At 65.0% G+C, this 23,207-nt stretch overlaps 1 protein-coding gene across 4 annotated transcripts in view; it reads left to right on the forward strand.

Moving 5' to 3' along the window:
• The first annotated feature begins 1,654 nt into the window (after positions 1-1,654).
• The window catches only part of INF2 (inverted formin 2), a 30,203-nt gene continuing 8,650 nt past the window's right edge, over positions 1,655-23,207 (forward strand). For 3 of the 4 annotated variants that reach the window (XM_058567850.1, XM_058567848.1, XM_058567851.1), the window contains exons 1-13: positions 2,821-2,913; positions 14,680-15,079; positions 16,497-16,612; positions 16,680-16,839; positions 17,325-17,358; positions 18,392-18,533; positions 19,315-19,456; positions 19,640-20,392; positions 20,912-21,057; positions 21,144-21,205; positions 21,867-21,969; positions 22,204-22,289; positions 22,869-22,969. In XM_058567850.1, the coding sequence (XP_058423833.1) occupies positions 14,689-15,079; positions 16,497-16,612; positions 16,680-16,839; positions 17,325-17,358; positions 18,392-18,533; positions 19,315-19,456; positions 19,640-20,392; positions 20,912-21,057; positions 21,144-21,205; positions 21,867-21,969; positions 22,204-22,289; positions 22,869-22,969 (2,236 nt within the window). In that variant the 5' untranslated portion in view covers positions 2,821-2,913; positions 14,680-14,688. Of the gene's footprint in view, positions 1,710-2,820; positions 2,914-14,679; positions 15,080-16,496; positions 16,613-16,679; positions 16,840-17,324; positions 17,359-18,391; positions 18,534-19,314; positions 19,457-19,639; positions 20,393-20,911; positions 21,058-21,143; positions 21,206-21,866; positions 21,970-22,203; positions 22,290-22,868; positions 22,970-23,207 lie in introns of those variants that run through there. The other variant, XM_058567849.1, reaches the window with a different exon arrangement.

Below are 23,207 nucleotides of genomic sequence, written 5' to 3' on the forward strand. Positions count from 1 at the left end.
AGAATGTGGCTGGGATGGTGGGCTGCCTGGTGGTGCAGAGGGTCAGCGGTAGAGCCAATAAAAGAAATGGGGCCGGGGAGGGGGGTGGCTTTGTATGTCTCAGAAATCAGTGGTTCAGGTGGGATGAGCCCCACAAGGCTGGGACCCTGGGCATGGTGGGTCGGGGCCCGAGGCCTGAGGGAAAGCCCCTCTGAGACCAGCATCCACGCCCACAGCCTGCCAGACCTCTGACTCCAGCCTCCCACTACACATGGACACCCCCCCGACAGACACACACAAACAGACAAACATACATACATACACATGCTCACACACATGCACACACACGCACCTGCCCACGCACACAGTCACATACACAAACACACCCTGCCGGAGGCTCGCTGCCTTCTTCGCCCTGCTCCTGTCACCTGTCAGCCTCGGTGAACTCACTCAACCCTCAGGGTCCAGCGCAGATGAACCTCCTCTCTGGCGCCTTCCCAGGGCACCAACTGGACTGTGAGAGCCTGGACTGGGGCCCTCTGTCCCTGAGCCACCTACCCACCTGCCCCAGGCAGGTGCACAGGGAAGACAGCCCCGGGCAGGAGCCAGCCGAGGGGGCTCTGGCCTCCCTCCAGCCTCCCTCACCTCCATCTGGGCAGGGGTCCACACACACTCAAGTGTGCCCCAGAAGGCTGGTGAGGTGGCTGAGACACAGATCCCAGCCCACGCCAGGCCCCAGCTCCAGTCTTAGGGCGAGGCTCCCCAGGCCCAGGTGGATGAGAGAGGGGGATCAGGGGCATAGAGGTCCCATTTGACCAACTGGGCCACCCTCCCCAGCCCTGGCTGAAGGCCGGAAGGTCACTCTCCACCTTCCTCCCCTGCATTCCTCCATCCACCTCCTCCATCCACCGGATCAACAAACACACCCACTGACCACAGCGGGTTGCAGCCAGGCGCCACTTTGGACAGTGATGAGTCAGCCACCCGTGCCTCCCACCCCCACCCCCAGGTGGTGCCAGCACAGAGAGCCCAAAACCCAGCTCAGGGGGAGGGCAGGGAGGCTTCCACGAGGAGCCCCCACCTACTCAGAGGGTCGAGGACAGGGGCAGGGAGCCAGGAGGGGGAGGACTGACCATCCTTCCAGGCAGAGGCCCGCCCCGCCCGCCCGTGCAAGGACTCGGCGCACTCCAAGAAGGGCGGTGAGTCCCAGTCCAGGAGCGGCCACCACATGCACATGTCCCCAGGCTGGAGAGTGTCCAAGAGGCAGCACGCACCCTCCTTGGCCAGCTCTCCAGAGCACGCCCGGCACTCAGGGGCACTGGCCTCTTGCCAGAAGCCGCTCCCACAGTGGGGCCGAGCCGAGGAGACTTCCGGGGACTGCTGGGCTGGGCAGGGGCCGCACTCACTGGGAGGGGGCATTTACAGGCCAGGAGTTCCGGGCATTACCCCCACCCGACAGAGGGGCACACAGCACCAAGACTGACCCCAGAACAGAAGCTGGAGCGAGGCTGGGAAGCCAGCCAGACCCTGGTCTGAAGCGTCTGTGTCCAGCACCCTTCCCTCTGCCCCGAGCCCCTCCCACCCTCCCCACCCCATGAGCCCCACCCACCCACCCTGCCTCCCCACGTCTGCACACCGCAGGTCTCAGCAGAGATTCATCAAGACAAAACCAACCAGCGCAGACACTGCATTAACGTCAGCTCATCTCACTCCGGTTACAACCCTTAGAGGTACCTGTCATTCTTTCACAGATGGGGAAACTGAGGCTCGGCAGTTCATGTCATGGCTGAGCCTGAGGTCACACACAGGGTGCTGGACAGGGCCCTTGCAGCAGGGGTTGTGTCTCCTCCATCAGAGGGGGACTGGAGCCACCCCCTCATGGACCCGTGGCCCCCTGGCCCCCAGGCCTGGTGCAGCCTGCTCCCTGTGAGCTCTGACTGAGGGTTAGATGTCAGAAGGGACTTCCAGAGGTGGGGGCACAGCTCTCTCCAGCCAGTCAGCCAGGTTTCCGGAGCCTACTACCAGCAGGCCCTGTGCTGGGCAATGTGGGCATCAGGGGTGTGCAGGGCCCCTACTTGGCAGGATTATGGAGGCAGGACAGCAAGAGAGGGTGGCAGAGAACATGGCCACAGCATTGATGCCTGCTGGGGCAGGGGTGGCTTCCTCACGCCTGCTGCCTGCACAGCCCAGCAGAGTCCAGGCTGCCCAGGGACCACCCAGACCCCATCTCAGGTGGGGTCAGCAAGGCCTGCTGGGAGGAGGCCTCACCAGGATGCTCTCCATCCCAGACCACTGGGAAGATTAATCTCCCACGACCCAACCTCGGAGGTGGGAAGGTGGGATCAGCCAGCCCGAGGAGGGGTCCCATGCAGGCGGTGACCTGAGATGAGTGACCACACCTGGGAAGCTAGTCCCACCTGCCGGACTTTGTCCGGGAGCCTCAGTGGGTGAGCAGGTCACATGGCTCACTGCCAGTGGGCAGTGGACCTGGAGGAGGTGGGGTTGGAGGAGCAGTGGAGACCACGGAGGGAGGCGACAGTGAGGTCTGAGTTGGGGGGACAGCTTCCAGATGTTTCCCAGGCCCCCCCCTCCCCGTGTGTGCCACCCACAGAGCCACCCCTTCCACCAAGAGGGGAGGGGCCCACCTCTGGGGGAGCCGGCGGGGGTGTTTACAGGCGTGGGGGGATCTCCCAAAGGTGCCCCCTTGGGCCCGGCCGGAGCGGGAGGGGCCTCCTCGGCGACCCCCCCCCGACTCCGCCCCCGGCCCGCTCCCTACGTGGCCGCCGGCGGGCGGGGCGGGGCCGGGCGGCGCCTCCTCTTCCTCCCGCGCGCCCAGCCGGAGCCGGAGACGAGCCCGAGCCGTGCGGAGCCCCGCGGTGCTGGCTGCCCGCGGCCCCTGACCCACCGGACTGAGCGCCGGCGCGCCCCCGCCGGGTAAGTCCGCACCCCCTGGTCCCGCCAGGAGCCGCGGAGGAAACTGAGTCTAGGTTGGCAGTTGGGGGTGGGGGGGGACGCTCGTCTGGGGCCGGGGAGTGGGGAGGAGCAGCGGCGTGTGCACCCAGGTGGCGGCGAGCAGCCCCGCGGCACAGGGTGGCGGGCTCCCGGCTCCCGGGCGGGGACCCCAGGGCGCCCCTGGCCCCACCGGCACGCGCCCCACCCCAGACTGCCGGCCGGGCACCGAGACGCCGCCCGAGCGCGCACTGCCCGCGATAGTGGGCCGAGGGTCAGCCGGGCCTACGCCCCGCCTGGTGCCGGCAAGATTTTCCCCGCCTCGCGGCTGCCACATCCTGACCGTGAATCAGCCACAGTTGGGAAAATAAACTTCAACTTCGGGTCCGCTGCCCGGGTGCCACCTTGAGGCGTGCGCCGGCCTGGGGTTCCGCCTGAGCTATGGGTTCTGTAGCTGGCCACGCGCAGGTGGGCACACACGGGGTCCTGGCACCCCCACAGGCAGGCCTTGGGGGAGCGACCCCCCATCACTGCTCTTGGTTCCTCCTGGGGGGGGCTGGTCGGCCTGGGGGTGGGAGAGGCTGGTCCTGTGAGCCTCCAGTCCCACTCCTGGACCCCTTTTCTGGGGAGGGACCCAAGGAGTGACCATGACCTCAGGAGGGAAGCTGGAGTGACCAGCTGTGCCCTGCCAGCCCCCAGCTGCTCCTGGGGAGCATATGCAGGGGATCTGTCTGCCTGGCCTCCTGAGATCCTGCGACCCAGGGCCCCAGGCTGTATGGTGGCTGGCGGCAGTGGTGACCACAGCGTTAGTGCCCCGCCGTAGCTGGACACAGCAGGAGTCGGAGTGGGGAAGATAGCCTTGCCACTGCCGACAGGCGCACCCACGCCGGAGCTGGAGTTGGGAAGTTCTCTTCAGCCGCGCCCACTGCTCCCTTGGGCAGTGGGACCTGGACGACACTTGCTGTCTCTGGCTTCACTTTCCCCGTCTGCATTCTGAAGGGTGGGGACAGTCACTCAGGTGTGGACCTTCCCCGTGTCACCCTGCAGCAGAGAAGGCAGAGAGCCAGGGCAAACACCCAAAACCCCTTCACGGTGCTGTAGAGGGCAGGGGGTCTTCTAGGGGTGGAGGCTGCAGCTCTAGTGAGCAGATAGGGGCATTTGGGTCTGGGTCTGGGGTCTGAGGCCCCACACCGTTCCACCCCATCACCAGGTCAGCATCACCTTTCTGTTAAAAAAGCCAAGTTGGCACGGCAGGCGCCTCCTGACCACTGCCCAGGCCCCACCCCCCTCGCTTCCCCAAGAGCTCGTGGCTCTGGATTGATGGACAGGTCATCACGGGTCAGCAGGCAGGCAAGGGGACACCGCCAGGGAGAGTGGACTGAGGTGACCGAGTGGGGCTGCCCTCCTGTGACCCACCCAGGAGGCCTGTCTGTTGAGGGTTCTGCTCTTCACAGCAAACAGTTAACCGTTGGGTGAGCCCCCACTTTGTGGAGGTGCTGACGGGCTGTCGGAGCTAATTGCACCCACCTCACACTCCAGGACCTGGAAGCTCCTGCCTTAAATAGACTCTGTTCACCTTTCATCCAAGTGCAGTTATTTGCCAGTTTGGAAGAGTTAGTGGGTCCATGAGGGCAGCGGGGGATGGATGGTAACTGGATGATAACAGCGTGCTGCCCATGGGTGCAGGGCATGCCACAGCTGGCCTGGCCTGAGCCCCCCAGCGCGGGCCAGCAGGCCTGACTATGGATGGGGCAGTGGGTGCTCTCTGAGGGGAGCTCAGGACCCTGGCTTTTGAGGGTACCCAGAGAAGGACCAGGAGCCAAGTTGCCCCTGGTCTGAGGGACAAGGCCTGACTCTGCTACCTGGCCCCTTCCTCCACTGCAGGCTTGCACACAGCAGGTGTCTAATAGTTGCATGGTTCATGGCCCAGTGGACACAGTGGATTGGGGAAGGCATGCCCACCTCTGTTTCAGGACAGTGGACGGGAGTGTGTCTAGGGGAGACAGGCCAGGAGGGCTGGGAGGTTGAGTCCAGGAGCCAGTCTCTGCAGGGCTGTCCCTAGGGGACCCCAGATGTCCGAGATGAGGAAGCTAGTTTCAACCCATTATGAAGGCAGGAGTGCGTGGGAGAGGGTGAGCTCCCCATTACTGGAGGTATGAGAGCAGGGTCCGAGCATGTGGCCTCCTATTAGGGAGGCCCCGACCCCGGCCAGTCTCACCCTAGTAAGGAGGGTCCTGCCCAGCCCACCTCTGAACACCGGACAGCCTCGGTCCTGAGGCAGTGTGGGGTCTGTCCCACCTGCCCAGCACAGGGGGAGACCTCCCTGGTGACTGCCAGCCGCCTCCCGAGCTGGGCAGGATGGGCCTCTCCTCCCAGGAGGGGCTGTTGCTGCTGGTCCTCTCTCACAGCACCTTCCCAAGGTGTGATTCAATATGACACTGGGGTGGGGAGCTGTTCAGGGCCCCTCTCTGCCAGGTGCTTCCCGAGCCTGGACTCTCCACGGTGGCATCCCCAGTGCCCTGCACAGGGTCTGTGTGCTGAATGAGTGACAGAATGAATGAACCAGGCTGCCACATCTCACCACACGGTCTCCAACCCTTAGGCCCACGCGGTGAGGTGTGGGTACTGCAATTATCGTCGGCTTCACAGATGGGGAAACTGAGGCACGAGGTGGTCGGGTTAAGAATCAGTGCTGCTGTTCTGGCTGGAGGTGTTTATAAAGCCCCCACTGTGTCGGCCTCTGTGCCCACCTCGCTGTTCCCAGGGGCCGGAGCAGGGAGCCCGCCGCACTGGCACCACGCTTGCCACATAGAAGGTGCTTCCCGGGGGTCAGATGAGAACTGGCCAGCCCCAGAGGAGTGCCTGGAGGCCCACACTGTCCCCCTGCCCTTCGTCACCACCGCAGTCTCCACAGGAGCAGCAAGCACGGGGGTGCGGCAGCCTCAGGGTCCTGGCACGGCCGCTCTGGGAGTAGAACTTTGTCTTGGCCAGGTAGCCCACCCCGCCCAACCCCGGCCTCCAAACAGGGGAGGGGGCAGGTGCCAGGCCACGCTCGAGGCGCCCACCTGTGTGGCTTCTGAGCAGCCCAGGCAGACAGATGGCTGCCCTGGACCCCTGCCCCTTGAGCCACTGGTCCATCGGCAGTGGGCCCTCCTGGCAGGGCGTGGGGGGATCAGAGCCAGGTGGGATGACTGACGCAGAGGTCCCTCTCCCAGAGCTATCTAAGGACAGAGCAGCCAGGACAAGGGCTGGGTCAGGGAGGAGGGGGGACCGTGCCCCAGGTCCACCTGCACGCACAGCCCCGGGTGGTGGTTTGTCTTTATTGCCTCCGAGCCCCCACTCGGCTGCTGTGGGCAGAGGCCAGCCCAGCCTCTCGCCGTGCCCAGCATGCCCACCCCCTGCACCTACATACACGGAGTCTCGGCCGACTCAGCTGGTGGGGCAGGGGTCCCTCTGCCCCTGAGCTCCCTTGTGGCCCTTGCTGAGTGCTGGGGAGGTGGGCATGGATGCCGGCGTGGACCCTGGCCAGCTGTGTGAGAGAGCCTCAGTCCCCCCGTCTGTGCCTGGTCCCAGGTCCTCTCGGGCCCTGGGATGTGGCCTCAGTGTGCAGCCTGCCTCCCCCGCCATCCGTGTCCCCGTGTCCCCGTTTCTGCTCCAAGTACAGCTCGGTGCTGCCGCCCGCGCACAGCAGCAGAGAGGCAGACGTCTGCTCTTCACCCGGCCTGGGGTGGGGAGGGGCCCCTGCCTGTCCCCCCCAGCTCTGCCTCCTCACGTGCACGGACTGGAGTGGCCTGAGAACGGGAGCCCCGGGTGCCCAGATTGGATCTTGCCCACTTGTGGGGCCTCTGGAGCCCCCACTTGGTGCTTCCAGGCTTCACCCCCGCCCCCGGGTGCTGGGCCAGGCCATGGAGGTGGAGGCAAAGGAGTGAGGGGGCTGCCTGCAGGCGGTGGCAGAGCAATGGGAGGGACAGCCAAGACAAAGGCCAGAGATGGGACCCAGGTGGTCACCTTTGAGAGGAGGTTGGGGAGCAGCCCTGGAGGGGCCTTGTGGGCCAGGCCAGCCTGGTGGCCGTGTAGATGGTACTGGCTCAGCCAACCCAGGGTCCTTGGAGAACACCCTGGCCATTTTACAGATGAGAAAACCAAATCCGAACGGGCCCGGCCCCCTCGGCGCCCAGCAGGGAATGCCACACAGCATCTTGCACCGGACGCTGAGGATCTGGCTCGCCCAGTCGGGCCGGGTTCCTGGCGCTGGCTGTCTGGGGCCAGGTGGCCCAGGGACGCTGAACAGGGGCTGGGGAGGCACACGGTGCATCCCAGCTCGATGTCAGCCCTGGCATAAGGAGACGGCAGCGTAGTGGACGGGTGGACGGGAGGTGCGGCGCTTTCCGGCAGTTATGGGCCCTGCTTTGCAGATGTGTCGGCAGGCATGTGTTGACATGCTCATCCCCATTTGAGGATGGGAATCAGGGGGCGGTGGTCCTGTATCTTGTCCAAGGGACACGGCCGGTAAGCTGCGGAGCCTGGTCCCACCCAGAACCTGAGTTGTCCCCTGCCCTCCAGGCCCGGGCTGCAGCCCCTGGTAGTGCCGGGTTGTGCAAGCTGGGGCCCCTCCTCCACCCTCAATCTGCGGCTTTGTTCTCCCTGCTCTGGGCAGGCAGCCTCGAGCTGGGCCATGCGATCTGGGCAGGGGGTGGGGACCGCCTGGACAGGCAGTGGGCAGCTTTCATGTCCTGCCCCGACACCCAAGGCCTAGACAAACACGCAGCAATCAGGGCCTGAAGCCAGAGCCTGTCTCTGGCCACCCTTTCCCCTCCTTGGGCCCCAAGCATCCTCCCAGGCTGGGAGAGGCCTTTCCTGAGGGCAGCAGGGGACAGGGGAAGGACATGGGGCCTCCTCGAGGAGGCATCTCTGAATTGCATCAGGTCTGGGAGGAGAGAACCCAGGCAGAGGGGATTCCGGCGGCCAGCCTGAGGTCTTCAGGCAGCCCAGTGGAGCTGGCGTGTGGAAGCTGTGGCCAGGCCCCGGGGCCTGCGGTAATGCAGCGCCAGGTGCAAACGTCACCCTGCCACCTGCGAGACCTGCCGAGTTCCTCGTCCTCCCTCACCCCCTAACCACAGTCTGTACACGTCGCACCCCTCAAGCGTTCACAGTCAGAACTGACCCAGCCACAGAAGGCGGAGGTGGCCGCTCTCGTCCTCAGTCCCCTGGGGCGCTCCCATGTGCTGGGGCAGGCGGGCAGCCCCTCCCGGCCTCGGGCCGCCAGACTCTGGTCCCAAGCCCTGAGAACGTCGGAGGTGGCCAGGCCCTCCAGGAACTCCCCACTGGCCCTGCTCTTTGTGCGGCTGGGAGACCGAGGCCCAGAGGTGGGCCCCTCCAGTGACTGGGAGCCGAGGGCAGATCCTGTCCCTTTGAGCCCTCAGTGCAGGTGGAAGCGAAAGCCTGGCTTCCTGGTGTGGGTGCCTACACCCTTCCTGTCCTCCCCTCGCCGAGCCAGCCAGTCCACTGGGGGAGGGGGCCCCACACCCCTCCCAGCCTGTTCCCGGGAACCCAGATGCGCACAGAGCCCGGCTCAGGGGCTCAGGGCTGCACTGCCAACCCTCCTTCCAGTCAGCTCGTGGCAGGGACAGCACCGCCACCCCTCCGGCAGGCGTTTCCTGTTTGTGAGTCTGTCCCCCCAGCCAGGGCCGCCCTCTCTGTGGCTTCCACCGGCTTCTATTCCTAACCCAGGGGGGTGGGTCTGCGGAGGATGCAGTCGTGCCAGGCCTGGGCACTGCATTTCTGATGTCATCCGACCTACCCCCACATTCTGAGAACACAGTAGGCCGAGCCTGGCTCCCTGACCAGTGGTGTCCCAGCTCTCGGCGCTGGCCAGCCCAGACCCCGGCCAGTCTCCACTGTCAGGGCCTCTCCCAACACTTTGCTCGGAGCAGCCTGGCCCCCAGCGCTGCCCTTGCCTCCCTGGCAACCTGAGCTGGGGCTGCTGCTCTGGGCCCAGCCTCCCTCCATGAGATGCTGTTGGTCCTTCTTCACTCATTTTGCTCTCTTTCTCATGAAAATGACAACATTCACTAACTTCTGTTAGTATGGGGCATGTGTCCTCTGTGACACGTCACATCTTATGAGGTTGAAATCCCACACAGTGTGACTCGGTATCCTGCCTCTCACCTGTTTTTTGATTTGACACTGCTGTAAATGCCTTGGTGCCCCCCCTCCTCCCAGCAGGCCCCTCTGTCCTGCCACTGGACGCCTAGCAGCCCGGCTGGCCCCTGCCCACGCATCAGGGAGTTCGGGGGAGAGCTGGGGCGGCAGGGGCCTCACCCTGCGTCCTGCGACTGCAGGTGGCAGCAGGCTGGGGTGCTGCTTGGACCTGAGACAGCCCTGGGGACAGTGAGGACACTGCCCACCCGAGGTCCTGTGCACTCCGTGCCTGTGGGCAGGCAGTGGGGGACACTCAGTTCTGCCTCCTCCCCTGAGGCCTGCTGTGCCCTGGACCCCCTACTTGGGAGGAGCCCACAGTAGGTGACCCACACAGGTCCGTCGAGGTCCATCGAGGGCTCGAGGCCTGGGGAGGAAGACGACACATGCACTGGAGCCTCAGAAGGAGCCGAGATTCTGGAAGGGAGGTAATGGGGGATCACAGAAGAGCAGTCTCAGCTCCAGGGCCTCCCCCACCCCGCAGGGCCTGCGCTGCCCCTGAGCTCCAGGGAGCTGCCAGGAATGCAATCCGAGGGCTGCCAGGCAGTGGAAAAATTTGGTTTCTTGGAGGAGCTAAAAATACAGTGAGGCAGCCCCTGCCTCCGGGTTCCGGAATCCCGCTCCTGCCATCTCACCCACCCACCCCGTGGAGGCACGCTCACTCTTGGCACCCTGCCCCCACCCTCGCTGGCTCTGGGCCCAGAAGCACCCCAGCCCCCGTGCTGATGCTGCCGGGGCCCCCTGGGGCTGCCTTCCCAATCCAGGTGGCCTCCCTCCTCACAGGTGCGCACACCTTCCCTAACCTGTGCCCCACCCCTGGGCCCCCAGAGCCCCTCCACCTGCCCCTGCAGGGGTCGAGGAACAGGAGGCAACACCACCTCCGCACGGGCGCCAAGCTCTAGCCCGAGCCCAGGCTCCCCACCCCGCCACACTGCTCCAAGCCGAAGGGCCGTGCAGGGCCGCCCAGCAGCTGTGCCCAGGACACAGCTTGGTGCCCGGTGTCCACCCCGAGAGGCTTGCTGTCTCTGGCCCAGTTTCTCCATCTGCACAGCTGGGCCTGGGTAGCTGGTCTCTGAGGTCTGTGGGGGGCAGGGTCAAAGCTGCCCCCCCCACACACACACACACTTAGATTGACAGATGACTGCCAGGCAGGGGCGGCGGCTTCCCACAAGTCAGCACAGCTGCCCGGGCGTGTGGGCACCCAGGTGGAGGTGCTGGCATCACCATGCCAGGCTGGCCAGGTGCCGGCGGGAAGGCCGATGGGTGTCCGAGAAGGTGCCAAGCAGCCCACTGGACCAGTGTCCCCACCGCCTCCAGGTCCTCGAGGCAGCCCCTGTGTGGGCTGGGTGAGTGCCCGTGAGCAGGACAACCACATCAGTGGGTGGACCCCAGGAAAGCCCCGAGGGAGACCCTCCCCTCAGGGATCCCAGTCTGCGAGAGGCATGTCTCCGTGCCAGGGGAAACCCCATGTTATAGATAGAAAAAAGTGAACCCCGAAGAACCATGGGTGACATCCCACTAATGTCAGAGCCTCGGGGTCTTCCACTGGTGCCGGAGGAGGGGTGGACTGCCTGGGGGTCACCCGGGGTTTCTGAAGCACCCCTGACCCTTCAGCTGCCTGAGGGACAGGGTCTGGCCTGAGCTGCAGGGTGGTTGGACTCTGGCAGCCCCAGATAATCTTGCTCTTCTTCAGCCAGTGGTGCTGCTGAAAAAAAAAGTCTACAAGTGCAGATTCCTGCGCAGGCCTCGCCCAGGTCACGCTGGCCATGCCCCCACCCCAGGGGCGGGCAGTACTGAGCCTGGGAAGGTCCCTGCAATCCCGCCAGGTGGCGCCAGGCCTGGCTGCGGGCGGGACACTCAGCCCACGGGCTGGGCAGAGCTGGGCAAGGGCGGAGGGCCAGGCGTCCGTGGACAGGATTACAGCAGCCGTGGGCGTTCCTGAGCACCCACTCTGCACACCAGGTCCAGTTTATCCACGGGGACCCCCACTGCAGCCCTCTGAGACGTGTGCTGTCACTTTACAGATGGCGAACAGAGGGGCAGAGTCACCTCCCCGGGGGCACACAGCCAGTAAGCCCAGGAATGAGGCTCCCGCCTGCCTTCCAGTATGCTGCCTCCAACGTGGGTCCCATGTCCTCAGAAAGGGACGTTCCCCGTGCTACCCAGAGCAGTAAACACGTGATTCCCTCCCATGCTTCCTGCAGAAATATTCAACCACCACCCAGATGGGAACAAGCAAAGGCCGATTATTCGGAGCTGCTGCAGCCAGGGAGTCATCAGCACCTGGCTTGGCAGAGACTAGGGGCAGGAGGGAGCGTGGGAGCCTTTCTAGTGTTGTTACATGTAGGTGTGTTAATTGTTACTATGTGCGTATAATATATTCATATACGCGTCTATAACGTGTACATGTAATACATATCACGTAATATATATGTTCATGTTAAAATGTTTTCTATGCATAGAAAGCTTCTTTACAGGAAAGGGGGGACTCGGGGACACCTGATGAGGGTCTGGGGAAGCGGGGTGTCCCATGATTGCTTGGGGAGCGCATTTGGCTTTCTCCCATCAGTCCTAAGCTGGAAGTGGGGACAAACATTAGGGAAGCGTCAGTTACTGATCAAGGCCCGGAGGTTTGGTGCCACCGTACGGGGTGGTGGTTTCACTCCCTGGGCTGTCTCTGGAGACAGAGGTCTGACTCCCTGCAGGTCTGAGCACAGAGAGCAGGCCGCTGCCCCGGCTGTCCCCGCAGTGAGGGGTCGGTAGGTCCTGGGCTATGGCTGCAGGTTGTGGTCAGGGCTCTGTGTTCATGTGCGGTCTGGCCACTGTCCATTTGTGTGTTCAGTCTCTCATCCCAAGAAGCAGTTGAAACATTTCTAAAGAGGCGTCCCCAGCCCAGGACCTGATGGGGTTGGCATCACAGAGGGAGAACAGCAGCCCCTACCTCACCCCAGCTGAGCTTGCTGTCCTGGCTGGATGCCCCGTCCACACTGGACCACAGCCAGCTGAGCCCTGCACACACCTGCTGCCCTGCACAGCACTGCTGGGGCACGGCCAGCTTGTGCAGCTCAGCCCGAGAGCGTGGCGCTGGGGCACACAGCATAGGATCCTTCGTGGACGCGGGCTGACGGGACCGGTCACCTCCTGCTGTGGTCCCACCCCACAGACCACAGGCACCCTGTAGGTGGGGTCTTTAGGGGGAGTGACCCCCCCCCCAGGGACTGGGGATGCACAGGGAGGACTGGGCCATGCTGGGCAACCCTGGCTGTCATCTCTAAGGGCTTGTTTGTCTGCGTCTAGGGACCCCTGGGGCTGTTGGCTGGAGACAAGACTTGAGATGCTGGAGGCAGCCTGAGAGAGTTCATGCTCCGTCCACTTGGCCTGTGCCAAGAACAGGGACTCAGGCCAGCGGAGGCGGGGCTGGGAGGGGAGGGTCAGTTCTGGGCGCCTCTTCTAGCGGCAGCACCCAGGTGGGCAGCAGAGTGTGCAGAGCCCGTCTGCCTGCTCTTTGTGGTGGTGGGAGCGGCCCCCTCCCCTGCCACCGAGGAGCTGCGGGCAGCGGGCAGCTCAGCGGGCAGCAGGGATGAGAAGCCAGGAGAGCGTGAGGGGCAGCCCAAGACAGGGCCTGGAATGGGTGGGCAGAGGCGGCCGGAAGGTCTTGCGCATCTGGGTGAGTGGACGGTGGGGGGCTGAGAGGGCCAGTTCTGGGAGGGTAGGGGAAGCCATGGGGTCCTGGGGAGGGTTCCAGGCTCTCCACTGACCAGGCCAGTGCAGGACCCAGGCTGTGGGGCCCCCCAGGGAGGGCTGATGAACACCCTGACAGCCCCCACACCCACTGCCTCTCAGCATGCTCCCAGCAGGCTGATGCCAGAGGTCCAGGTGAGGACCCCAAGGCTCAGGCTGGACAAGTTACTTGACCAAAGTCTGCTAGGGAGGGCCAGAGCTGGGTGCTCATGCAGGGCGGAGCCTCTGTTCGCCTCAAGCAGGCTGCCTCCCAGGAGGACCCCCCAGCCCTGCAGGGCAGTTGACCAAACAGGAGGATGAGGGGCTGGGTGGGGGTCGGACTCCTGGTGAGGATCCACTGCAGGCAGAGGAGGCAACCCAGGCTGTTCTCTGTGCTCCCGGCAGGCTAGGGGGTGGACTCTGGGAGCTCCGGGGAGGGAGCACATCCAAGACTCTCACCCAGGCAGAGTGGGAACAGGGCCTCCGGGAGTGACCACAGCGAGCACTGAGGACCCAGAGCCAAGCCGGGGACAGGCACCTGGGCTCTCATCCCCACTCGGCCTCTGTCTCCTGCGTGACTCGGATGGCCCCTGGGGACCTCCTCCAACTTACCAGGCCCGGCAGCCTTAGAGTGAAGCCGAGCTGGATGTCCAGCGTCTCACGGGCTCCAGGCCACCCTCTGGGGTCCAGTCTCGCTTGGCTCTGCCATTTCCAGCTCTGGGGCTGTGGGCTTTTGCCCTGGCTTCTCTGGGTGTCACCCTTGTTTGCTCTCCTGTAAAGGGGGACGGTATTCAGTGCCTGCCTTGGGTGGTGGGGGGCTGAGGGTCAGGGGTGGGCAGTGCTGGGGACAGGCCCTGGGCATGAGGTGCAGTGGTATCACCATGCCCTGCCCCTCAAGCCTCCTTCCCAGCGGCTCCACGCTGCTCTTCTCAGACGCTAAATATAAGAGCCGAGCCATACATGGTCTCAGGAGAGCCTGGGCTGCCCGACCTTTGAGGCCAGTCCCCAGGGGCTGTAGTTGGGGACAGTGCCATGGCCGAGGGCCCCAGGGAGGGGGGCTCAGTGGGTGTGCCGATGACACAGGCCCAGCCCACCTATCCTGCTCTTCTGTTTTGGGGAAAGGAGCGTGTTGGGGGGATATTCTGGGTGGTGGTCACGCCTGTCGCAGCTGAATCCAGGTAAATCTCCACATGCCGAGGGCCTGGGGGACTCCCGGTCCTCCGCCTGCACGCAGACTGACAAACGGAGGCCCACAGACGTGGGGGCCTGGCAAGGCTGCTCCCGCACAGGGCCCTGGTCTTGCTCGAATTAGGCAGACATCAGGCATGACCCTCAGGTCAGCCCCCTTCCCCAGCCACACTCCTGATGCTGTGAGCAGCCTGGAAATTCCCGGGCTCTGGAATCGCCCTCACCCTATTGTCCCTATCCGACCCTGTGCACTGGGCGGGGAAGTGCCCTGGGCGCAAGATCAGGAAGCCTCAGAGACGCTGTTTTTGTTGCATCATCACCACTGGGTCAGTGGTGTTCCTGCCAGTGTAGCCGCCTCGAGGTCCTTGGTGCTGCTGCCTCCTTGGTTGCTATGGCGATGCAGTCAGGGGCGGGTATGAAGAGCGCCCGGCACGGGGGAAGCCATGGGCAGTGGCAGCCCGGGTAGGACGAGGGTTTACCAGCACAGCGTGTCCTCCCGGCAGGCCTGGGGGTCATCGGGAAGCACGTGTTTGGCAGGTGGAGAAACTGAGGCAGAGGAAGGACACTGCCTCTGTTCGGCCGTGGGTCCCCTCCATCCCTGGGGCCGGGCTCCGGGCTGACGCTCCGTCCCCTCTGTCCCTGCAGTTCGGCAAGATGTCGGTGAAGGAGGGGGCGCAGCGCAAGTGGGCGGCGCTCAAGGAGAAGCTGGGGCCGCAGGATGCGGACCCCACCGAGGCCAACCTGGAGAACGCCGACCCCGAGCTGTGCATCCGGCTGCTCCAGATGCCCTCCGTGGTCAACTACTCTGGCCTGCGCAAGCGCCTGGAGAGCAGCGACGGCGGCTGGATGGTGCAGTTCCTCGAGCAGAGCGGCCTGGACCTGCTGCTCGAGGCCCTGGCGCGCCTGTCCGGCCGCGGTGTGGCCCGCATCTCCGACGCCCTGCTGCAGCTCACCTGCATCAGCTGCGTGCGTGCCGTCATGAACTCGCAGCAGGGCATCCAGTACATCCTCAGCAACCAGGCCTACGTGCGCCAGCTCTCCCTGGGTGAGCCACGGGCAGCTGGACGGACCTGAGTAACTCAGCAGGAGGCTCCAGGCCGAGAAAGGCCGTGGGAGGGCTGGGGGCACAGGAGGAGAGAACTCGCCAGGCAGGCAAGGAGGGCTTCTTGGAGGAGGAACCAGTTTCCAGTGGATGATGGTGGAAAGCACCACCATCAGCCCCAAGTCTGTGACCTCCAGGTCACCTTGGAGCCGGTGGTCTGCACCAGCTGCACCTAGTTGTCCCCTCTGTTCTGTGACTTTGCTCTGCCTTTCCACCCAGCCCTGTGCTGGTTCTGGCCCTGCCCCCTACCCGGTCTCCAGGTCCCTCTCTATAGGCCCCCGTCCCCGTCATGTCAGCTGGAGTCACCTGGGTCAAAAACACAAGTCCACCTGACTGGCCGTGCTCACACTCTGCCTGGCTTCAAGCCCCAGCCCTTCTAGTCCAGCCCAACCCTGCTGACAGCCTCCTCCACCCTCCCCACTAGCACCCTGTCCCCTGCTCCGGCCATCTGGGGGCTACTCCTTCCCGAGCTGCTGGCCCTGACCTCCACCTCCTGCTCGGGCTGTTCTCTACATTTGTGTGCCTGCAGAGTTCTGCTCACCCTTTAAGTTCTGGTTCACGGTCACCCCCTCCAGGAAGTCTCCCCAGGCTGCACCCAGAGTTGGTCCTCAACCCTCAAGAGAGACCCCAGGTGGCCCTTGGTGGACAGTGGTCACTGTGTGTCCCTTGCCCACCAGGCTGTGCTGCTCCCTGGCAGCGACCAGTCCCACTGATACTTGGGGCTCTAGGGGTGGGCAGTGATGGGCAGGCTGGTTCATGGGGGTGGGCGAGTGCCTGCAGGGGTGAGTGAGCCAGAGGCCGCCTCATTCCTGCCCAGCCCAGGCCTGGCTGAGCCCCTCTGTAGAGTCCTTTGTGACTTGCTCTCAGCAGGGCCAGCCAAGGGACACCCCAGAACTTTCCCAGCTCAGGGAATGAGGTGGGAGGCAGGGGTTCCTGGGGACAGGGAGGCATTGTAGCTGTCTGTCATAAACACAGTTGCTGCCAAGTTTGGTGGAAACGTGGGCTCAGCCCAGGGAGATGTGCCGATGTGGGCCGAGGGCCCAGAGCCAGCGGGGACCCCTCTCAGAACTAACGGCCAGCCCGAGCAGACCCGGGGTGACTGGGCTGCCCCTGCCTCCAAGCCCTTCAGTGTAGGGTCTGCCCCTGTGGTCCAGAGGTGGGTCAGGGGCCCTGGAGGGGCCAGGTCCTGATGTGGGCCGTGGCCAGTGCACAGCGCCGCCTGGTGTCTGCCCACTTTCCCAGCTCGAGTGTGGGAGTTGAGGCCGCAGGCAGGCACGGGTGGGAGAAGGGCTGACGGGGAGGAGGAGAGCCCCGTTCTGGGAACGCTGGGCCCCGCTGAGACACCCCTGGCCCTCGGCAGCTCTGGACACATCCAACGTGATGGTCAAGAAGCAGGTGTTTGAGCTGCTGGCCGCCCTGTGCATCTACTCGCCTGAGGGCCACACCCTGGCTCTGGACGCCCTGGACCACTACAAGGTGAGCGGCGGGGTGGCCGGCGCCTGGGTGGAGCGTGGGTTGCACCCTGACCCCGGCCTCCCCGCAGACGGTGTGCAGCCGCCAGTACCGCTTCAGCGTCATCATGAGTGAGCTCTCCGACAGCAGCAACGTGCCGTACGTGGTCACTCTGCTCAGCGTGATTAACGCCATCATCCTGGGCCCCGAGGACCTCCGCACCCGCACCCAGCTGCGCAGCGAGTTCATCGGTAACCACGCCCCGGGCCTCTGCTGCAGAGTCCCCTCGGCCGGCCCGGCCCGCACTGCCCCCTCCCGGGAAGTGCCCTGCACCCCTGACCCCCCAGAGCCCCAGAGGAAGGGTCTGTTGCGGGCCTGGGAAGCCTCTTGCCCCCACCTGCTCCCTTCGGTGGCCTTGGGGCCTTCAGGACCCTGGGCCTTAGCCCTGGAGGGCTCCGTGCAAGGCTGACGGGGCAGTGGAGGGAGGCAGGCAGCCTGACCCCCAGTTCCAGCAGTGACCACTTAACGAGCACCGCTGTGTGCCCTCTGGAGCCTCGTGTCCCTGTGTCCCGTGGGAATGGCAGAGTTTCCGTCCTACTCCACGGCCGGGTGCTCCGGGTGGTGGGGCTGAGCCCGGGGAGAGGGCGGAGGGGAAGGCGTCAGAAGGTGCAGGTGACCCGGGGGGCTTGGCCAGAGCAGCCTCCGAGGCCCACTGACCCCGTCTGTCCCTTCCCAGGGCTGCAGCTGCTGGACATTCTGACGCGGCTGCGGTGAGTCCCCACTTGCCTGGACTCCCCAGAGCCCGGCGCCCTTCCCCCTGGGTCCCGCTGGAGCAGCCCCTCCATATGGGCAGGGAGGTGCTCTAGGAGTAGCCCTGAGGGGTCATCCCCTCTAGGGCCAGGTCCCAATGAGGACCCAGCTGGCCATCCCTAGCACTGCAGGACAGGCTGCTCTGCAGAATTTCTCTGCCCAGGGGCTTGGCAGCTGCCTCTAGAAACTAGGGTTGCCAGGTACACTCCGGGACAGCCAGTTAAATCAGGTCGTAGGTAGACAAGAGGTCATTTTTGTTGTGTAAGTATATCCCAGCTATTGTGTGGAACATACTTAGGCTAGAAATCATTCGTTGTTTATCTGAATTCAAATTTTATTGAGTACCTGGTACCCATGTAGCTCAGAAGCCCCGTCCCAGGCCTCATCATGACCACCCCCAGGGAAGTCAGCTTGGTGGAGGCGGGGTGCCAGGAGGAGGAGCTGAGGCTGGAGGGACTGGTGCTGAACTGGCCTCAGGTGAAGGTCAGCTAGGTGCTGAGGGGCCCGCCCTGCTGCTGAGGGCACAGCTCATTGGCCAGGCTGAGATGACTGGCAGGTCCTGGGCCCAGTGAACGCCCAAGCTGCTGCTGCTCAGACCAGAAGCCTTGTCCCTCCTGGTGGAGGACCGCCTCTGGTGTGATCTTAGTGCTGCCCTCCCAGCACCCGAGGAGGGCCTTCCCCCCTATCCTGTGCCACCTCCAGCGCGTTCTCCTCATCTCTCTCTGCAAGTGTGAGAGCTTGCTCTTTCCCTTCCCAAGGGACGTAGAGCTGCCCTCTGACCCGTGGGCAGCCCAGTACGGCGCCAGGCTCAGACCTGTGAGCCCGCCACCCCTGACCAGAGAGGCCCGCCCCGACAGACCATGGCTGCCCCCTGGCTGCGGTGGCCACATGCCAGCCACAGGCCCAGCTCAGGCTTGTCTGCGCATCTGTCCAGGGTAGGGGGAGGCTGGTGGGAGCAGCAGGCTCAGCCTGCCCGGGGCCCTCCCACCTCAGAGATCTGGAAGACGCCGACCTGCTGATCCAGCTCGAGGCCTTCGAGGAGGCCAAGGCCGAGGACGAGGAGGAGCTGCTACGTGTCTGCGGCGGCATCGACATGAACAGCCACCAGGAGGTCTTTGCCTCCCTGTTCCACAAGGTGGGCTGAAGGTGGGAGAGCCCCTCCAGGGACTCTCTCTGGGAGGAGGGCCCGTGTGGGCTGTGACCTGAGGTCTGGGGCCAGAAATAGCCACCTTCCCTGCCTTGGTCAGACTCCCCATGAACAGGGTAGTGGGGCCAGATCTGGAGCCAGACTTGGGGAGCAGCAAGGGGTCAAGGGGCTGGAAAGAGGAAGAGCCTGACTGGGCAGACGGGGGGCTGGTCTGGGCTATCCCCGGGACAGAGCCAGGGCCCCAAGACACAGGAGGACAGGATTCCAAAGGCCAGGGCTGCCCGGAGGTGGCTGTGCTGTCCTGGTCTCCAGCAGAGTGGCCACCATCAGGTGGACTAAGGGGGGCTTTGGGACCAGTGAGAGGCCAGGAGGCCAAGTTCAGTCCGGTTCAGACGCTCCCTGGCTGGGACCTCCTGTCCTTCACTGAAGCCGGTGGCTCTCAGCCTGGGCAAGTGTCCCCAGGGGGCATCTGGGAACATCTGGAGACATTTGAGATTGTCACAACTGGGCAGGGGTGCTATTGGCTTCAAGTGAGTGGAGATCGGGATGCTGCTAAACGGTCCCACAGTGCACAGGGCAGCCCCCAACACAGAGAGTGAGCCGGCCCCAGATGTCACCTGTGTGGTGGTCAGGGTGCCCTGACTCAGGGCCCCTTTGAGGCACAGAGTGGTGATGGGTGGACGCTCCTGGCAAACTGAGGCCAGGGGTAGTCAGCCCGCCCCAGGGAGGGGATGGCTGCTGACAGCCACTCCTCATTGGCCCCACCCAGGTGAGCTGCTCCCCTGCGTCCGCACACCTGCTCTCCGTGCTGCAGGGCCTCCTGCACCTGGAGCCCACCCTCCGCTCTAGCCAGCTGCTCTGGGAGGCTCTGGAGAGCCTGGTGAACCGGGCTGTGCTCCTGGCCAGTGATGGTGAGTGGGCGGGACGGGGGCAGGGGAGGGGCACCCGGCCCACATCCTCCTCCTTGACCTCGGCCTGGTGGGCAGACACTGCGGTCTTAGACCGTGGGGGGAGGGTGCCCATCCTTGGCCCCTAATGCATGCCCTGCCTGCCTCGTCTGGCCCTCTGCCCTGACCCTGGATGCCCCCCCACAGCCCAGGAATGCACGCTGGAGGAGATGGTCCAGCGGCTCCTGTCCGTCAAGGGGCGGCCCCGCCCAAGCTCCCTGGACAAGGCCCACAAGAGCGTCCAGGCTGACCTAGGCCTGAGTCAGAGGGGCAGCTCCCCGCAAAACACTGGTGCCGCAAAGGCGGGGATGGAGGACCAGCAGCCAGCGGAGGCCCTCACTAGCCTGCACGCTGTCAGTGCCCAGAGCACCAGCGCCGTGATGGCTCCACAGCCCACAGCCCTGGAGCAGCCAGCGCCCACCCCCCTCCCGCTTGCACCCCCCCTCCCCAGCTCCACCGCTGGGCCCCCTCCTCCCCCACCACCCCTACCACCCCCCTCGCCAGGCCAGGCTGTGTTCCCCTCACCCCCTCCACCACCCCCACCACCCCCCCTGCCAGGCCAGGCCGTGTTCCCCTCACCCCCTCCACCACCCCCACCACCCCCCCTGCCAGGCTCAACCATGTGTCCTCTACCCCCTCCACCACCCCCACTGCCTGACTCTAGTGGGACCCTACCGCCCCCACCCCCACCACTGCCTGGCATGGGGTGCCCACCCCCACCCCCACCCCTACCTGGCACCTCCGGCCCCACTGTAGTGGATGGCGTGGAGGAGGTCATCGTGGCTCAGGTGGATCACGGCCTGGGCTCCGCCTGGGTCCCAAGCCACCGGCGGGTGAACCCGCCCACACTGCGCATGAAGAAGCTGAACTGGCAGAAGCTGCCATCCAACGTGGCGAGGGGTGAGGACCCCCAGGTCCCCGCAGGTGGCTCCCCCTGGGGGCAGGGTTGGGCCCTGCTGGGGACAGTGGCAGGTGGTACGTGGAGCATGTGTGCTCACACCTGGGCCTGGCCCCCCATGCATGGGCCCCCTGTGTGTGTCTAGGGCAGGCCATCCCTGCTCTGAGCTCAGCTCCTGTGTAGTCGGGGGCAGCACGAGGGCAGGTCAGAGGTCACCTCTGAGGGCCCTCTCCCCCTGCACACACCCCTGCAGGCTGGTGTGTGTCTCTGATGCTACTGCCCCTGCACTGCCCGGGCTCCTGGGTGCTCGTCGCCTTGGGGGCTGGGGTGCTGATGCTGAGGTCAAGGGCAGGGCCGGCTAGAGGCCAGGTCGCCGGCCAGCTTGGACATATGCGTGCATGCACCCACATGCATGCACCCAGCGTGACAGCAGCTGGAGGGCTTCCTTTGTGGGGCCCACCTGCACCTCGGCCCCCCAGGCAGGCGCGAGGGGGCACCTCACGGGGGCACCTCATCCACAGAACGCAGCTCCATGTGGTCCTCGCTGAGCAGCCCGGGCGCCGAGGTGGTGGAGCCCGACTTCTCCAGCATCGAGCGGCTATTCTCCTTCCCCGTGGCCAAGCCCAAGGAGCCAGCAGTGGCCCAGACCAGGAAGGAGCCCAAGGAGGTGGGGAAGGGGCCAGGCTCAGATTGGGGGGGGGCTCTGTGCCCACCCTCCGGGTACCAGCCTGATGAGCGAGGGGTGTTTTCCAGATCACTTTTCTGGACTCCAAGAAGAGCCTAAGCCTCAACATCTTCCTGAAGCAGTTTAAATGGTGAGCGGCGAGGATCTGGGAGGGGGGCCGCGTCTCAGGGCCAGCCCCTCCCACCAGCCGCCCCCTCATCTTGGCTCAGCAGTGCCCTCTGCGGGCTGCTTTGGGAAGTGCACATCCCTTCCCTGGGGCTGGAGACAGTGGGGTAACAGCCACAGACTGCCCCAGCCAGGGACCCTGGAGACCACCAGTCCAGACTCCCTGGGGAAACTGAGATCCAGAGAGTAGCTGGGGACCCCCTAAGTAGCCACAGACACGTGGTCACCAAACCAGGGTGGAGACCTGGCTCTGCTTCTCAGCCCCGAGTCCTTCCCTGCAGATGTTGGGCACTGGCCCCTGCAAGGGAGCTCGCTGGGTATCACTGAGCCATCCTGCCTGTGTCCTGAGCAGCCCCCTTGAATGGGGAGGCAGAGGGTGCTCTGGCAGACGGGGAGTGTGTGATTCAGCCCCCAGCCTCATTACTGTGTGACCCCGGGCAGGTGGCTTGCCTTCTCTGTGTCCCAGCAACCTCGTGGGTGTGGGAGGGGACCCTGGTGTGACCAGCAGAGGTGACGTGGGCCAAGGGCCATCCCCAGTTGGCAGGGTCCCGAGGAGGCCAAGGTGGCGGTGGTTCATGTCTCCCTCTACCGCCCCCACCGTGCCCGTCCGTCCTCTCACCCTCCAGCTCCAATGAGGAGGTCACCGCTATGATTCGGGCGGGGGACACCACCAAGTTTGACGTGGAGGTGCTCAAACAGCTCCTCAAGCTCCTTCCTGAGAAGCATGAGGTGAGCGGGGATGGGAGACTGAGAGGTTGTGGGGCCTGCCATGGGGGCTCCCAGCGGTGGGGGGTGGGGGACCCAGCTCTGCCCCCACCCCACTGCCCAGAGCCACGTGGTCTGTGCCCGGATGTGAGAGGTGCTGGAGGGAGCAGTGGAGGCCACTGGGCATCCGGGGCTCCTTGGGGGGACTTCCTGGGGGGCCAGAAGCTGGAATCCCGCAGGTGGGCCAACTCCCCACAGATTGAAAACCTGCGCTCCTTCACGGAGGACCCAGGCAAGCTGGCCGTCGCTGACCAGTTCTACGTCCTCCTGCTGGACGTTCCCTGGTGAGCTCGGCAGCCCTCGGAACCCCGGGGCACGCCTGTGGAGAAGGGGCAGGGGGAGAGGGCGGGAGCTTGCCCAGACCTGGAGGAGCGAGTGGGGCTGTGCGGACGGTTCCCCCAGGGCTCCGTGAGGAAGGCGGGGAAATCACTCATACACCCGTAGCCGTGGGGCCTCTTGAGGGGACTCTGTGTGGCTGGGGTCTTCCTCCAGGCCAGCGGTGGTGGGGGTCAGGGTGGGGGTGGGCAGGGCCCCTGCGGCCTCCTGAGGCTGCCCCAGGTCCTCCTGGGAGACCCCAGCTCAGACTCCCACCTGTTCTAAGAGGCAGGGTTGCCCACAGGGAGGCTCTGCACCTCCATGGCCGCTGGGTGCTTGTCTGAAATGCCCCTTCCTGGGCTGCACTCCAGCCCTGCCGAAACCTGTGGGGCCTGGCCAGGGAATGTGCATGTTGAACAGGGACGGGCTCTGGGACGCCGCTCCCCCCAGCCCTGCGCTGAGTGGATCCTCAGCCCCCAAGCTGCGGGCCCAGGGCAGGCGTGTGTGTGGAGGCCCCTGGCCCCTGACCTCCTGCTCTGCTGTCCCAGCTACCAGCTGCGGGTCGAGTGCATGCTGCTGTGTGAGGGCACGGCCGTCGTGCTGGACATGGTGCAGCCCAAGGCCCAGCTGGTGCTCGCCGCCTGCAAGAGTGAGTGGGGCCACGAAGCCCTGGGGGCTGGGGCGCCAGGAGGGCCACCCATCGGCCCCTGCTCCCTCAGTGTTGTGACAGCCACCGAGCACAGCCATGGGTTCTGACCTTCTCCACCTCGCCGTGGACCGCCACCCCTGGCTCTGAGGCACACACTGTGCCTGCACACTCACGCACGCACACACACACGTGTGTACACTGTTGCACACATGCATGCACAGACTGCACACACGTGCAC

This window comes from Diceros bicornis, chromosome 24 (genome assembly GCF_020826845.1).
Source record: "Diceros bicornis minor isolate mBicDic1 chromosome 24, mDicBic1.mat.cur, whole genome shotgun sequence".
Taxonomy (NCBI): domain Eukaryota; kingdom Metazoa; phylum Chordata; class Mammalia; order Perissodactyla; family Rhinocerotidae; genus Diceros; species Diceros bicornis.